The sequence below is a fragment of the Pinus tabuliformis genome, chromosome 7, assembly GCF_031772625.1.
Source record: "Pinus tabuliformis cultivar Carrire ecotype Pingquan chromosome 7, CPIR1, whole genome shotgun sequence".
In the NCBI taxonomy this organism is placed as follows: Eukaryota; Viridiplantae; Streptophyta; class Pinopsida; order Pinales; family Pinaceae; genus Pinus; species Pinus tabuliformis.
In genome coordinates this window covers 342673030-342689139 of record NC_142293.1, presented here as the reverse complement: position 1 = coordinate 342689139, position 16110 = coordinate 342673030, and the positions used below count along the sequence as shown (strand labels likewise).

The 16110-nt window shown below is 39.3% G+C and overlaps 1 protein-coding gene and 1 pseudogene across 3 annotated transcripts in view; both read right to left on the bottom strand.

Moving 5' to 3' along the window:
- LOC149247338 (Prolyl oligopeptidase family protein) overlaps positions 1-16110 on the bottom strand; it is a 245457-nt gene that overhangs the window by 114043 nt on the left and 115304 nt on the right. For all 3 annotated transcript variants that reach the window (XM_089458178.1, XM_089458176.1, XM_089458177.1), the window contains 4 exons: positions 14514-14559; positions 14293-14402; positions 13672-14175; positions 13327-13455 (listed from right to left, as the gene is read on the bottom strand). In XM_089458178.1, the coding sequence (XP_089314304.1) occupies positions 13327-13455; positions 13672-14175; positions 14293-14402; positions 14514-14559 (789 nt within the window). The remainder of the gene's footprint in view (positions 1-13326; positions 13456-13671; positions 14176-14292; positions 14403-14513; positions 14560-16110) is intronic.
- On the bottom strand, positions 6008-6586 carry LOC149247339 (multiple organellar RNA editing factor 2, chloroplastic-like; annotated as a pseudogene).

Genomic DNA, 16110 nt, shown 5'->3' with positions numbered 1-16110 from the left:
TTTACCAGCTGGAAAGATGCTCCAACCCCCCGATTTACCAACTTCAACTAAAAGGATGCTCCAACACCCTGCACAAGTTCCAACCTGCCTTAGCACCATCCTACCGACCTGAAGTGTTCTCAAGCTCCAACTTGAAGGAAACTCCAATCTCCACCTTGCACCACCCTGCTGCCCTTAAGATAAGATAGATTTTTTGTTGTAGATTATTTACCACTGTGCTTGATCACTGTCATCACTGCACTATCACTGCTGCCAATATACCACTTTGCCCTCACTGCCTTTGCTTCTATCCAACAGTCAATAACCAATCTGATCTCTGTATTACAATACTGCCCTAGCTCAACAACTAGCAATCCATCAACCTTTTCACTGCCATACCTTGGTAGCAGCAATATGTTCTCAACGATGCATTCTCTGAATACCAACATGATAAAACCTAATAGGTAGCATTGATTTAAGTCAGCACCTAGGAACAATATCACATCTACCATAAGCTCAGATCAGCAGTCAGACACAAACTTGTATCCTTTGCAACACTCTAACTGGCAAATCCTGGACAGCAACCTGTAATGCAAATCCTAGCACTTCATCACTCTCAGCACAACCATACTTCTGTCATTGACATGCATAAACTCTGAAACACTCAACATATCCTTCACTAGCTTGTTGATCCAAGTCCTGCAACTCAAAACGTAATTTTTGGGCAACATATAGATAATCAAGTTTCAACAACAACATCCTCAATCATCAAGAGGCAGCAACACTGTCTTACATATCAGCATATGTATTTCAACAAGCAACTCTAACCCTAATTAAAAAACCACAACTTCTGTCATCATTCCACTGTGCAAAATCCCAGTAGCTTTGCCCTTTAACTACAACTTTAATACACAGGATCTAAGTTCATTAGCAGACTTTGTTTTGTGAGGAGAACCAATAACAATTAGGTTTACATTATCTCTGACATAGCAAATGGACTTAATCAAACTCGCCAAAATATGTAGCAGCCAGAACCACTGATACTTCAACAAAATGCTAGTTCTCAAGTTATTTCACCCAGCACCCTTGTCTTTACTGCCCTAGTCACATCATGCTTAATGAAAGCAACACTTGATCCAAGTATTACAGAGGTTCAATTTCTTTGTTGCAGTAATATGCTCACCATAAGTATCAGGCAGCTACTTTAATATTTTCAGAAGCACACCAGACTTGATATCCAACACACAACAAAAGAAAAACAAAGCATGATCTTCATACTATGACCAATAACAATTTACACTTTTCATTACTGGGTCTAATCTCTTGTTCACAATCTTTGTCTCACAAACCAAACTGTTCATGTGTCTATCACCATTAACCCACCAACCAGATCAGAACCCTAAGCTCAGCAGCTCAGTCTAGATCAGCCTTTATACTGTTCCTGAAGTTTGTCCAGAATGATCTTCATACTCAGCTAAATGAGCATGCCTTAAATAGGACTTATTCCGCCTCTGTTTGTTATAGAGGAATTCTGTACTAGACCAGCCCTTCACAGAATAATAGAGTATCCAAGTTCTGCTTTAACCGTTCAGAACAGATCCTCAGTAATTTGCCTTGAAACTTTGATTCCTCCTACAGCAATCAGCCTTCATATGCATCTAAAAACAAGCCTCTTTTGAGGTTTAAACAGAATTAACTCATGCCTTTGAGCAGATCCAAAATGAGCCCTGATTAGGTGTTAAGCAGACCTCTGAATTCCATTAAGTCAACATCTAAACTGTCTTCTCTGCCTCCTTAAATGTGGCTGATACAAGCATGATAACTCAAGCTTTACTGCTGCCAAAGAATACCCCCTTTTAGCAGACTTGTTACTCCTTTCACTCTGTTCTTAGCAGGCCTAAATTCAGCCTTAATAACTTTCAAAGATCCTCTTCCTCTGTGGCTAAAACAGCTTAGACGGAGTGCTGACTTCGGCACTGATATGAATTGATGAAAGCTTGATTTGCTCACAGATATGCAGATTCAGCAGACCCTAATTAGGTCTCTTAGTTGCAGCCTTCACACAGCAAACAAAATAACCCTAGCTCAGGCTTCAGGCAGACTCAAAATGATTCCTCAAACAGGCTAACAATCTCCCACAGGAACTCGGCCTAACCAGAGCATATATGCCTCAAATCCAACCTCAGGAGTCAGAACAGTCCCTCAAAGACTCGGTCTTGATGCCTCAGATGCGGAATAAACCTCAGGAGGAGGGCCAAAATTCGACCTTAGAATAATGTGAAAAATATCCACAGAGCTGGCCTCTGGAAGGGTTTGGATTTTGCTTCAGACTTCAGAAAATTGAACTTTGATGGGTCTTCTAAAGGTCATCCTAGGCCACCTGGGTTTGGTGGTATTCTTTGAGACAGTCAAGGTAGCTCTATGGGTTTGTTCGCTGGGTACTGTGGGTTCACAACAAATAATGTGGTGTAATTCATTGCGTTGGAAAAGGGTCTTTTACTGGTTGGGAGGCTGGGGATGCCCAATATTCAAGTCATCGGAGACTCGCAATTGGTGATTAATGCCATTCAAAAACTCATTAACAGGTCCCCTATCTCTACAGTGATCAAAAGTTGGTGCCTTGAAAGTTCAGCTTTTACGACTTTGGGACCTACTTCTTTCATTTCCTTATGCAATAACCTCCCACACTAGAAGGTCAGGGAACCATGTGGCCGATTGGTTAGCAAACTAGGGAAATCATAAGTCTAATCCAGAATTCGCTTATCCATGGCCTCCCCCTATGAACCCTAAGGGGGAGGCCATGGAACCTCAAACATACTTGAGAGTGAACCTCTCCCCAATGGGGAGGCCATCAAACATACTTGAGAGTGAACCTCTCCCCAATGGGGATGATATCGGAAATGAATGAGGTGCAAGGGGGGCATTTACTCCCCTACCCACACTGCATTTACATCAATGAAGTGTGTCAAAGATGCTTTTGGTGGCGAGCGAGAGTCGATGGTTCTCGATTGTTTTAGTGGTATAATTGGTAATTGGGATCCCCCAGGACTTTGTTGGTTGTGCATGGTAATGGGAGGTAAGAACTCGGTGGAAGACGCTTCTCCATGAGTGCAAGGAGGCTCTATGTCTTCGCCATCCCTAGCTCTCCAAACCAAGACAGCAAGGAAGGGTGTTGCTTCAAGCCCTGGTGGCTCGGCCTCGTATACAACAGCGGTTCAAACTTCAATGCATAAAAATTTGGGACCCGGGCTCATGGAGGCCTGTACAGATAGTGCGCCGACTTTTAGTGATTGTGCGGGTAAGATAGCAATTAGGCTATGAATAAGATATATAAAAATAATATAAATATAAATAATGAATATATATATATATATATATATATATATATATATTGTCAAAATATATTAAATAAAAAGGGGAGTATATATATAAAAGGAATTATAAAAAAAATATTTAAATATTTTATTTAAAAAAAAATTATATTACCTTGGCTCACCCAGTGCCAACATTCATAACCCATTGAAGCGGTCATTCGAAAGCTAGTAAGGAAGAGAAAAAATGAAAAACAAAAAACACAGCCCAGTCGACAAACTGTCATCGGCTCTCACAAACCACCACCCCATACCACCGGCAACGCTCGATCACACAAAAAACACAGCCCAGTCGACAAACTGTCGCCGGCTCTCACAAACCACAACCCCCTACCACCAGCAACGCCCGCTCACAAAAAAAAACGCATCCCTATCGACAGACTGTCGCCGGCTCTCACAAACCACCACCCCCTACCACCGGCAACGCCCGCTCACACAATCATCCATCATTGCAAACCCTGTGAAACGCCACATTTTCGTCCAACATTCTCAGTCCGCTGCAAACACTTCAACCTCTGTCGTTGTACACTATTCACTAGTTGTTCGTACAAGCGTTGCATAGGAATTCTTATTCCGCCCCTAGTTCTGCGCTTGTGCTAATTTTCCCTTCGTTCACTTTGTTGTCTTCCCCCTACACATCCACCAGTTTTGAGTTGAATTCCAATTTCTACTGTTGCATTCACTATCGTTCCATCAATCATTCTTGTGCTACCATCAAACCATCGCCACTGTCGTTCTTTTACCCAACTTCCATTTACATGTCTCTGTATATTCGAGAGTGCGTCCGGGGACACCATGTGAAAATTGCATCCGTATGGTGTAGCCATTCATTAAAATTTCATGACCTTCCATAACACACTACTAAGTCGTGATCCATATTCAAAAATTCCTGCTAACAACCCAGTTAATTAATGGGTAATGTTGCATTGTTTTGAAGATTATTGTTAAAAGCGTATAAGAAAAGCACACAACAAGAGAATAATATAGATATTTTAAAAAAGAAAAGTAATTAATTTTGGTGAAGGTCTTATTATAAAGAGGAGACAGTAATAATTGACCAAAGGAAAAAAAAAATAATAACTATTCATATAAAAGGATTCATAAAATAGTATATTCCTTGATAAAATAATATATTAGTATTTAATTGTGTGAAGACTTAATATTTAAAACAAAAAGGGAAACAAAATTGAAGGATTTGAAGGATTAATAAAAGTTATAGGATTACCTTTAAAATCCTAAAGTCATCCTAAAAAGGAAAAAGTAAATTGAAGTTCTTTTAAAGAAGGAAAAAATCATTAAAGATTTGTAATAAAGTTTTGAAGGTTTATTACCGGATAATAAAAAATAAAAAATAAAAAAAAAATTGCAAGCTTTTCGTTCATATTTTTTAAAAGGGGCATTATTATCAAATAAGTCATATTTTTTAAAAGGGCCATTATTATCAAATAAGTCGAGAACGGTGTTTAATAAAAAAAAAATTAAATAAGATTCCATACAAAGTTAAAATAAGTGAAGAAAAAGGGAAATATGGGTTTCTTTTCAAAATGTCATTTCTGTTCAAAAGGATATTCTAATTGTCAAGAGACATTCAGAAATCATGTTGGACACCTAATCCTTTAAGAGTTGGTGTGGGAGCTGAACAGTGAAAGGGAGTCCAAGGGACCACTTGGAATATGAAACCAAGGGACACTCCAATGTATTATAAATATGTATCATTGTGAATAATAATACATTCAAGGATTATATTTCATATCTCCTATCCGCCATGGTTATGTTTGACACGGTATCAAAGCAAGCCAGACCTGGGCATTTTTAGCGTGTCAGCTCTGCCTTATTGCTAAAGCCTGTCAGCACTGCATCTGCCATCTCTCCTGCTCTTATTTCAGAGATTTGTCTTGTTTTTATACAAATTCAAGACATCATCGACATGATTATTTGTCTTACTTAACCTCACCGTGCCCTGCAAGATTCTTCACACCTGCCATCATGGACGTTACCCTACCTGTTATTCTTTGGTCTGATAATTAATTTTTGTGCCAATTTTGTGCCATTCTGCCTACTCATCAAAATCACAATCTTCCTGCATTTCCTTATTATATGTTACCATGGCATGTCTCTGTTGGAGTCATTTTTTACCGTTTTAAGTTCCATGGATTTGATGATGTTGTTATTTTGGCTGACTATGTCATTCTTAGCAGCATGTAAATGATCATGACCTTTCAAAGGACCTTTACCTTTCTCGCCATGACTTCGTGTACTCTTGAAACTTTAATCTTACCAGGTTTCGGATCATTCTTTATCGTTTTTTAGTTACGAGGGCTTAGCAGATTGTTTTGAGGCGCGATTTTTAGCTAGTTTTGATGATTTAATGGGGCCCGTTTTATGAAAATCGATGTCATTAAAGTCGACATTCTAAGGATCATAAATCCCTGTGAGGCATAGCAAAGAAGCGAAAGATGCCACTTCATCCTTCAGAGCATGGACATCAAATTTGGCATTTCTTGTGTTTTAACGAGCAGGTTTTGAGCGTGAACCTTTGATTAAAACCCCCTATATTATGAAGGTGCTCAGCAAACAACCAATATGGGATGTTCTAACAATGATCACTCTGAAGTAGCATTCCATAACAATTAGGATATTACAATTGTTTAAGTCCATGGTATACCATCAATTGTCTATTCACTCTAGTTTTAGGAGAGAACATTGATCAACGACCTTGATTATGATTTTCCCTTTGTCTGACATATCTTGTTCTATCATTGTATCTGGGTCTATCATTGTTCCACTGAGGAACAGGAGTGACACGTCGTTGTCTTTCTGGAGATCTCTCAACTATCTTTCCATCAATCAATAGTTCCCCTCCATAATCATTATATTTTGCATCTACGTATGAATGTGGTAGAACAAACACCACTCCAAGAAGCCCCCTGAGTTTATTGGAGGTTTCCTCGTCAATCTGGCATCCAAAACCAAAGTATTGTTCGCAAGACACTGTAAAAAGATTTTTTCACTGCTTCCTCGCTTCCCAGCACCTTAGTGAGGGTTTGGATATAGCAGTCAATCATTTCCTACTTGGTGGCCTTACCCTCATTGGGAGGGTCCATGACAATAAGTCAGTGCTCATAGTCGCAGTCGAGGAAAAGGGGCACAGTCTCCATGGGCAGTCGGTCGCTCTAGTTTGGCGACGAATTGTTGAGCAGGGAATACCCTAAATTGTTTGTGACCTTGCAGCGCATTGTGAGCCGGCTAACTGGAGCTTTAGGCACCTAGACGACTCCATGGGAAATGGCAACCAAAGGGTTGATGCAAGTTAATGCGTTCCGTTGTGGTGATTTGTTGTAGTCAATATTGCTGCAATAGTTCTCTTTTTTGTATCGTCAACGTAAGAGGTCAGTGGTGACAACGACCACTTATAAATCTTTGCACATTCTGAGAAATGAAAAGCATCGAGCGTTGGCCTGCTGAGTCAAATAGTGATCCAACATTCACTCCTCTTCATGTGTCCTCATCCCTTGCATCGATCTCGAAAACATTGTCTCTGGCTGGCACTTGCCGTATCGATTGGTGAGGAATTTCTTGATGAAATATGCACAGTTTTCAAAGACTCCGAAGGCATTCAATAAACGGCTAGATGAGAAAAAATTGCAAGGTTGAATGGAGCCTTGAAGTCAGTGCATAACCCCTGGTATGTACATTGGAACAGTGTGTGCTTAAATGTGCATTGGGATGGTATGTGTCGGGGACTATTTATGCATTGAATTACATATGTGGTGGACTGTGGAAAAGGTCGTTGTTGTCATTGCTTATATAAAAAAAAAAAGGTTGTTAATTCATGTATGATATATGATGGCATACGTTGATCCATATATAATGGTATGCATTGGTTCATATTTATGGCTTGTATTGGTCCATATTTGAATTTGAAGCATTTATTGGTGATATATATATGTGCGTGTGTGTGTGTTGGTCCACGTGTGATTGTATATGCAAGTTGGTTTTTGAGCTATTTTAAAGAAAATGGCAAACAAGTTGTATAATGGGTCTCTATTATTTACAGAGATATATTAGACTTTTGTTGCAATATCTTGACTATTTTGGGGTCGGTTCCACTTCCTGCTCTGGGTATTTATTTTATCAATTGAAGCCATAGTAAAAGAAGCTTCTAGAATTGATAGTGGTGCATTTCTAGGTCTTTATTTCTTGGTGAGACAATGACTCGAATTGGTGAAGTATTTGAGTTCTTGAAAACTTTAATACATTCTATTGTTCATGATACAGTAAAAGTAAGCAAAGTCACTCTAACCGACATTCAAACTTGTCTGCAAAATGCACATGAAAAGATAGAGTTTCTGCAATTGGAATCACAGTTATAGCAAGATGAGTTACAGAAAAGACAACATTCTAAACCTGTTTTTGTTCAGAACATTGGGACAAACAGCCAGCAAGTCATCAAATTAATAATGATGAGGCTGATTCAAATCTAGTGCTCATTTCAGAAGCAGATTCGAATACAGGTATGGAAATTCGGTCTGCACTTCCCAAGCCAATCATCAAACCTTGGGAAGAGCTTGTCAACAACAAGCATAGAACAGGGCTTGGATATGATAAGGAGGCATCCTTTCATATTCCAGATTATTCCAAACCCACTCAATTTCAAAGTATTGGGTTTCTTCATGACAGTTCACCTTCAGTTGTTCCAGATCTTGGTCCTCTTCCACAGCAATCACAACAAGTTGTTAAATGCCAACATTGTGACCGAGTTGGCCATATGAAAGATCATTGTTTTGATCTTCATCCGTGCAAGCATTGTGGTCAGCGTACTCATTCTTCACACAGATGCTTCAAAAACAATCCTCTTGCAAGAACAAAGATTCATCTTGGATGGATCGCTTCTTAGCAATGGGCTTCAACAGCCAAGAAGATATTTCATTCATACAACAGGATTTCTTCTCGAATGTTGAAAAATCTTGCAATTGAGATATATTCATCTTCTCACATTGTATCTGACAGGGGGGGAAGTGATGGTCATATACAAGCTTCAAAGGCACATCAAGCAAGCCTAAGCCACAACCTGAACCTGTTGTCTAATTCAGAGTTGTAGCCAGAGACAAAGACGCCCCTGAGCATGCCTTTGGTTGGCGGTCAACCTTAAACCATCTATGCAGGGTTAAGACCTCCCTTTTCAGGTTGAGCTTCTCTCGATTCAAAGAATTAGGGACACTTCCTCTAGCAGAAGACTTCAACTTCTTGCTAGTTTTGGAAGAGTTCCAAGAATTGCACTAAGCGTTCCTTTGGTTGGTGGCCTTCCTTAAACCACCACAGGTTGTAGACCTCCTTTTCCAGGTTGAAGGTCACCCTCTCCAAATCATTAGGGACATTTCCTCTAGCATAAGACTTCATCTTCTTTCCAGTTTTAGAAGAGTTCCGGGCACTGCACTAAGCGTTCCAGTGTTGGTGGTCATCCTTAAACCACCCCCTTATACCAACATTTCAAAAAGCACATTCAGCCTAGTGCTCTCATGCATATTTTTGCACATTTTGTATTACATCTCTCTTCTTGGACTCATACATACCCCTCGGATTAAGGGGGGGAATGTTGGACACCTAATCCTCTAAGGGTTGGTGTGGAAGCTGAATATTCAAAGGGAGTCCAAGAAACCGCTTGGAATATGAAACCAAGGGTCACTCCAATGTATTATAAATATGTATCATTGTGAATAATAATACATTCAAGGATTATCTTTCATATCTCATATCCACCATGGTTATGTTCGACAAATCAAAAGGTGGTTTGCACAAAATGATACAAAACTTTTACCTTAGTCGAATCTCTAAGCAATGCACAAAAATAATCAATAGAAAGAGATATAAAACAATTAAAGGCAATATTTGAGTGACAACATGTAGATTTTATTAAGGAAATGAAGAAAACGGAATCCAAATTGCATGTTGAATGCCCATAGTTATACAACACTTGCTGTATATAACTGTATGTATATATATATACACACACACACACACACAAAACAACTCTCAATGCAAGTATCATGTGCTCAAAGCTTTTTCTGGAAGGTTATAATAGTGTTGCAAACCAGTAGCTTCTATATTTAACTTCATAAAGATAATTTCCAAGTTCCAACTAATAAAAAAAACTGTCATACTAAAACCTCAATCTGCAAAAGTCAATCACTAAATAATTAAGGATTTAACTAAATACAATGAATTTCTCTTTGTGCCCGTTTAAACTAATGGTAAACTAGATCAAATAATGCTAAAAGATCCTCCTTTGGCACAACAACCTGATAACTGCAGCATAAGTGGGAGCCGGAAAAAAATATCTGCTCAGGAAAGAACTTAAGGATATTGAACGTGAGTTGGATTCTATAAGCCCTTCTCTATCTACTCATATACTCCAACCGGACACCAGATCCAGAATACAGATCCTTGAAAAAAGAAGATCGCAAATTCTGCTTATTAAAGAGACAACATGGAAGCTAAAAAGCCGAGTCACATGGCTGAAGGAAAGGGATCGAAACACAAAAAAAATTCATAGATTTGCAAGCTGTTGTCACCAAAAAAACTCCATATGGGAGATTTTCTACTCGGATGATGCTAAATATCAAACGCAAGATGAAATAAGCCAAGTTGCTCTGTCATTCTTCAAATCGGCCTTCGCCCACATTCCATCGGAAGGCCCAGAAGATTTATTATGGGGGGTATCACGCTATCCAATGATGTTCGACAAGGAAGCAAATAGAGATCTTTATAAGCCAGTTACAATTGAAGAAATTCATGGGGTCATTCTCTCTTTCCAGGGTGACAAAAGTCCTGGACCTGATGGTTGGACTATGGAAATCTTTTCTCATTTCTATGATCTGTTTCAGTCTGACCTAGTAAACCTTGTTGAAGAATCCCGAAATCTGGGTATTGTCCACCCTCATCTAAATTCCACTTATATCGCCCTCATTCCTAAAAAGAAAACCCCACACACCTTCTCTGATTTTCGGCCCATATCTCTCTGTAATCTAGTCTACAAAATCATATCCAAATCCATTGCTAATCGACTGAAGGCCATCCTGTCGAAATTTGTCTCTCCACATCAATATGGCTTTCTCAAACACCGACAAATACATGATGTTGTTGCTACAGCACAGGAATGCTTACATTCCATCCAGTCGAAGCACCTTGATGCAGCTATTATGAAGGTTGATCTAAAAAAAGCTTTTGACTGTCTGGACTGGGGGTACCTAAGATTGGTACTCCACAAGATCGGCATACAATCTCCTGCCATAAACTGGATCATGGCCTGTGTCACCAGCGTTCAATTCGTAGTCACTATCAATGGATACCCGACTTCTTTCTTCAGAGCGGGTAGGGGCCTTCGGCAAGGATGTTCTTTATCGCCCCTTTTATTCATTGTAGCATTGGATGGGCTAAGTCTGCACATATCTGATGTTGTGGCCACGGGCCTCTTCTCCCCTCTGAAGATTGGCAGAAACATCCAGATATCTCACAGTTTTTTTGTGGATGACGTGCTTATCATGGGGCTTATAAACAAGCTTGCATGGCTGCATTTATTTCAAATTTTTTATAGATTTGGAAATGCTTCGGATCTTAAAATGAATCAAAACAAATCGGTTATAATGTATGCATTGGATATTTCTGAGACCACTGCATATATTGCTAACTTATTTGGTATTTCCTCTAAATGCATTTCCTCTGGCCTAAAATATCTTGGTTTTCATTTAAAACCCTGTAAGTACAGAATTATGGAATGGCAATGGCTAGTCGACAGATACTTCTTGAAAATATCCGGATGGGAAAACAAGTGCCTTTCAATGGGAGGACGTTTTACACTGGTCCAAGCTGTGATAACACAACTCAGCGTCTATTGGGCGCATTTGTTCCAACTTCCTGCTGCCATCATAAAGAAATTAGACGGAATCACAGAAAATTTTATTTGGTCTGGCATGAAACAAAGGAAAAAGTATCATTTATCAAAGTTGCACCACATTACTCTACCAAAGAAAATGGATGGATGGGGCATCCTCGACCTCTGGCGTTTTGGGCAAGCACTCCTCCTAAAATCCATTTGGCGTGGGATATTTGGGAACAATATCTGGAGCCAAGTCATCAAAAATAAATACCTCAAGAATATGGACTTTAAAGTCTGGTTGCGTAATGGCCATATCGGCACATCTGCTGGCTCTGCTATTTGGCGTAGTTTCACAAAGATTGAAAATACATTTCTTAATATGCTGGCTTGGAAACTTGGCACTGGGCATCCTATTATTATCGGCCGTGACCACATTCGAGGACTTCTGGACTCCGATTCCTTCCCGGACCACATCATCAAAAAATTCCATCGAAATGGGACCTTCTTCTGGGACCAAATCATTTCCACCTGGGAAAATCACTGCCCAGTTTGGAAAAATGCATCTGATTTAAATCTTATGGGCTCTGCTGCGGATCAATGGAAGCACATCTGCACACATATGAGACTGTCGGGCCTCTACAAAGAAGCGGCATACGACTCAATTACCTGGAATGGTAAATTGACGGAAAATAATATTGTGGTTGCTGATGCCTACTACCAACTTTGCTACCTGCAAACAAACCACCCAGGGGACGGATGGTTCTCTAAATTTTGGAGCCAACACCTTCCCATAAAAAACTCCATCTTTCTTTCGCTTGTTTGGAAGAACAAGAACTTGACCTGGGAAAACCTTCAAAAGAGGAACTGGTCTGGCCCTGGTTACTGTGTATTATGTGGAAATGCTGCTGAAGACAATATTCATCTATTCAGAACATGCACAGAGGTCTCCATCCTATGGAAACACTTGGAACACAATATTGGCCACCTGGGGCCGAACATTAGTGATATGGAGATCTGGTTGATATGGTGGAGCAACCAAATTGGCCCTCGAAGACTCATCCCTGCTATTTTCATTTGGGAAATATGGAAATGGAGGAACAATATTATTTTCAACAGTCACAGGGAACTAGGGTCGGATGTGCTGAGGAAAATTCTACAAAAGTCAGAATCTATATTACAGATTGCTCCAAAATAAAAACCCACTCGCCCATTGGAAATTCTAGAGATTGTATATCCGTCTGGCTATTTCGATGGGGCTTCTCAGGACCACAAATGTGGTTGCAGATTCATCATCTATATACATCCTGAGTTATCATACCATGTACACTGGGGAGCGGGCTTTGGAACCAACACAAAGGCAGAAGTGATGGCACTGTGGGGACTTTTATGGTTTACTAAATTTCTGGACATACAAAACATCCATGTTTTGGGTGACTCCAAGACTGTTGTTGATTATGTTGGCGCACAGGCTAATATCCATAAATCCTCTCTTCAAGGTTGGCTAAATCAGATCAAGCAAATTTGGAGCTCCCTCAATCATCCCTCCATACAGCACATAAGCAGAAACCTTTATACTGAGGCGGACAGATTATCAAAACTTGGATTGAGAGCGGAGCTTGATGGATTACATGTGATCATTAAAATGCAGGAGATCAGGCATGAAGTTGGGGTATACCCAATTCCTGGATGATACACTTGGGTTGATTCCCTGCTGAACTTTAAATTTTCCACATATTTGAAGCTATGAAGATGAAACAGGTCTCTTTATCAATCAGTGACTTTTTGAAGATTTTTTATGTGTGAACACCTGATCAGCTCAGTTTTTGGTATCAGTATTTTTTGTTTTGCTGATAGAAAGGTCTCTATGAAGTCACTGTATCTGATGATATGTAGTGAAATTACTTCCATGAATGAATATATAATTGTTTTTTTCATCTGAAAAAAAAAGTATGACATTTGAATTTATATAACTCAGCCCACTTTATATTTCTATTCACAGATGGCACTTGGAAACATTTCGCTACTAGAATGCAATACCGCTTACTACAATACAAACAAGGTCATACCAATCTACAAGCAAAATAAGGTTAATGTAGTCACCCAAAACGGAGATCTAGCTTCTGAAGAACCTCAGGTTCCTCACCAAGCTTTGGTTCAGCAGATTGTGTGTAGATAATATCACGAGGAGAAACATCCACCTTTGCATCACCGCCATCTTGTGTCTCTGCCCTGTGAATAGAAAATCATGGGCTGTAGAAGGAACTTCACACAAATAATTTGCACGACATGAAACATGACTACAAAGCCCTCCCAATATGAAATTCTCCTAAATGAAACTTCAGAATAAAAAATGTAAAACAGTGAACACAACGACCCTCTTCAAGGAAATCAGATACAAAACATAAAAAATATAAAACCAGCTTTTAAAAATGAAGTCAAGCATACCAGTAGAGCGATGAAGGCTTATCAGATCGCCAATTGATAGACCTCATGCCTTTTCGAACACTGTTAAAAGCTATTGGAATGTTCTCTGCGAGAGGAAGATCACATATCTCCCGGACAAATTTTCCATCAGAGGTCCATACTTCAACTTTCTTGGGAAACCTTCCACAAGGGACAATAAATGAGTAAGGCCTGTGAATTGAGGTGACAAGGAGATATTTATTATCAGGAGAAGGATTTATGGATGTATAGATGGCTGGTGGTCCTATAGCTTTTGTTGTTCCATCTAATTTGACCCAAAGTAATTGTGTTGTCGCATAGTAATCAAAGAGGTCTGCATCATATTCGTCTTTCAAAAGATCTTGATAGGTTCTCACTTGCACTACATTTTTGTCCTCATTGGATTGAATCTTTGGACCCGATGGAATCAGTGGCTTTTTTGGAGGTTCTCCACGAGATAAAGGTATGGTACACACAACTAGTGTCGACTCATCAATCCACACAAAGCTGCAACATTAGAAACAGTGGACCGCTAATCATTATAAAATAAAATTATTGGACCACCTATGAAACCACAAAAGAGAGAAATTTTAAGATATTGATCCATCTGCCATATAAACTCACTTGTCAAAAATTGCATTTACATAGATTTCAGATGTGGTGAATAATGGCCTTGCCTGCCCTGTTTCTACATCCGCGACCCAAAGACTCAACTTACTGCTTGTATTATCCCCCTGAAAGCACTTGCAGAATCTTTTGATAAGAGCATATCATGCATAAATGGAACACTAAAAAAGTAAGAGATATTTGAAAGGCTTCAATTTCCAAAACATATCATTTCTTACCTGATCAAACCGAATAGTAAAAGATAGATACCGACCATCTGGTGACCTTGTTAAGAGAAATAACGTCAGAAAAAAAGTAAGGAAAATAAATTTATGCTCTGGTAGTAAAAGTATATACAAATCAACTTATTAAACCATTAACAGCTTATGCATTGGTTTTCTATTATTCAAGAAGCTTGATTCATAGTACATACCACTTTGTCCTGTTTTCATCCAAACTTCAGATCTTCTTAATTACTACAAAGGATAGAAACAGAAAAATTCAGAAGTTTGAAAAGGCAAAGGTCTCCACACAAACCAATACGATTATAGAACCATCCATCCAGCCCACCTTCGAGTCATCCACATACACACTTTGCATATGGTCTTTAGCTGTCTTCCTTAGAAGCCACTACTCTTGGTCCACTATTTAAATGTAATCTTTAACAGGCCTCTGATGCGTTAAAAAGTAATGATGGTAAAATATCCCAAATACCCCATGGAAAGTGGCCATTGCAATCATACAGCAAGTCAATGTACTCCAATACGAATAATTCCTCCACGCACAATGAAAGCCCAACAATGCAAAAGAAGGGGATGAGGATGATATGGGAAAAAGGGGTGTCTATAGTAATCATGTGGCACCCTCAACAACCTGAGTGACGTACATGGATTAAGTCCCACACTTGCCTGTGCCCCTGCTTTAGGTTATGTCTTGCCAATGTCATGTCCAATTATAACCACTACAGTTTTTAGCATCCTATACTTGTTTGTAGAGTGGTTTTTCTCATTTAAAGTGGCCAAATGAGCAGCTCCCTGTGAGCCTAATATTTCCACTCTTATCAATATCTGTTAACTAATATTTGTTTTCTATGGACAAGAAGGAGGGTCAAAATTATTGTTGATCCCAACTGCCTCAGTCCTCACTCAACTTAACATTGGTTCCAACTTCCTTGGACCTTATCAGACTAAAGCATAGCTGACAGTCAAACCATATTTAAGTGTAGTTCACATGTGAGCAAACACCTACATGTGCATGTGGGCCAATAACTGCTTGTGGGCAAATTATCTCTAGATATGGGGAAATACCTGAGCTGCAACAATCCAAAAAGTCTGTTTGGCTATAGTATATACTGTATACACAATTCAGAAAAAGAACTATCCATGACATAAAATATTTTATAATACAAGCAAAAATGACACCAGATTATATTCTTATACAACCTTCTTGATCCATACCTGAACCAGAGATATCAATCCTAAACTCAAGATATGGAAGGAGGTTATGATGCAATATGAACATTATTGAAACAGATTTTTTTCAATCCTAACAAAACTGTTGGACATAATCCTTCAGGCTTTTTGACCTTGTAAATACATAGGAGAATTTGAAGATGAACAGACTCTTGGATGATGAAACAAAGAGTCACTTAGTTGTATATATTCGATTTCACACTAATAAAAACCATCCAGTAGAGTTACACATACTAGTCTAACATGGTATCAGAGCCATCCTAACTCCTGGCCTCCCTGCCCATCAGAAACATCTTCTCTCCTCTCTATATCTCGGCATTACTCTGCCATTGTGCCACGCAGTTACCTTCCATTCTCCATCCAG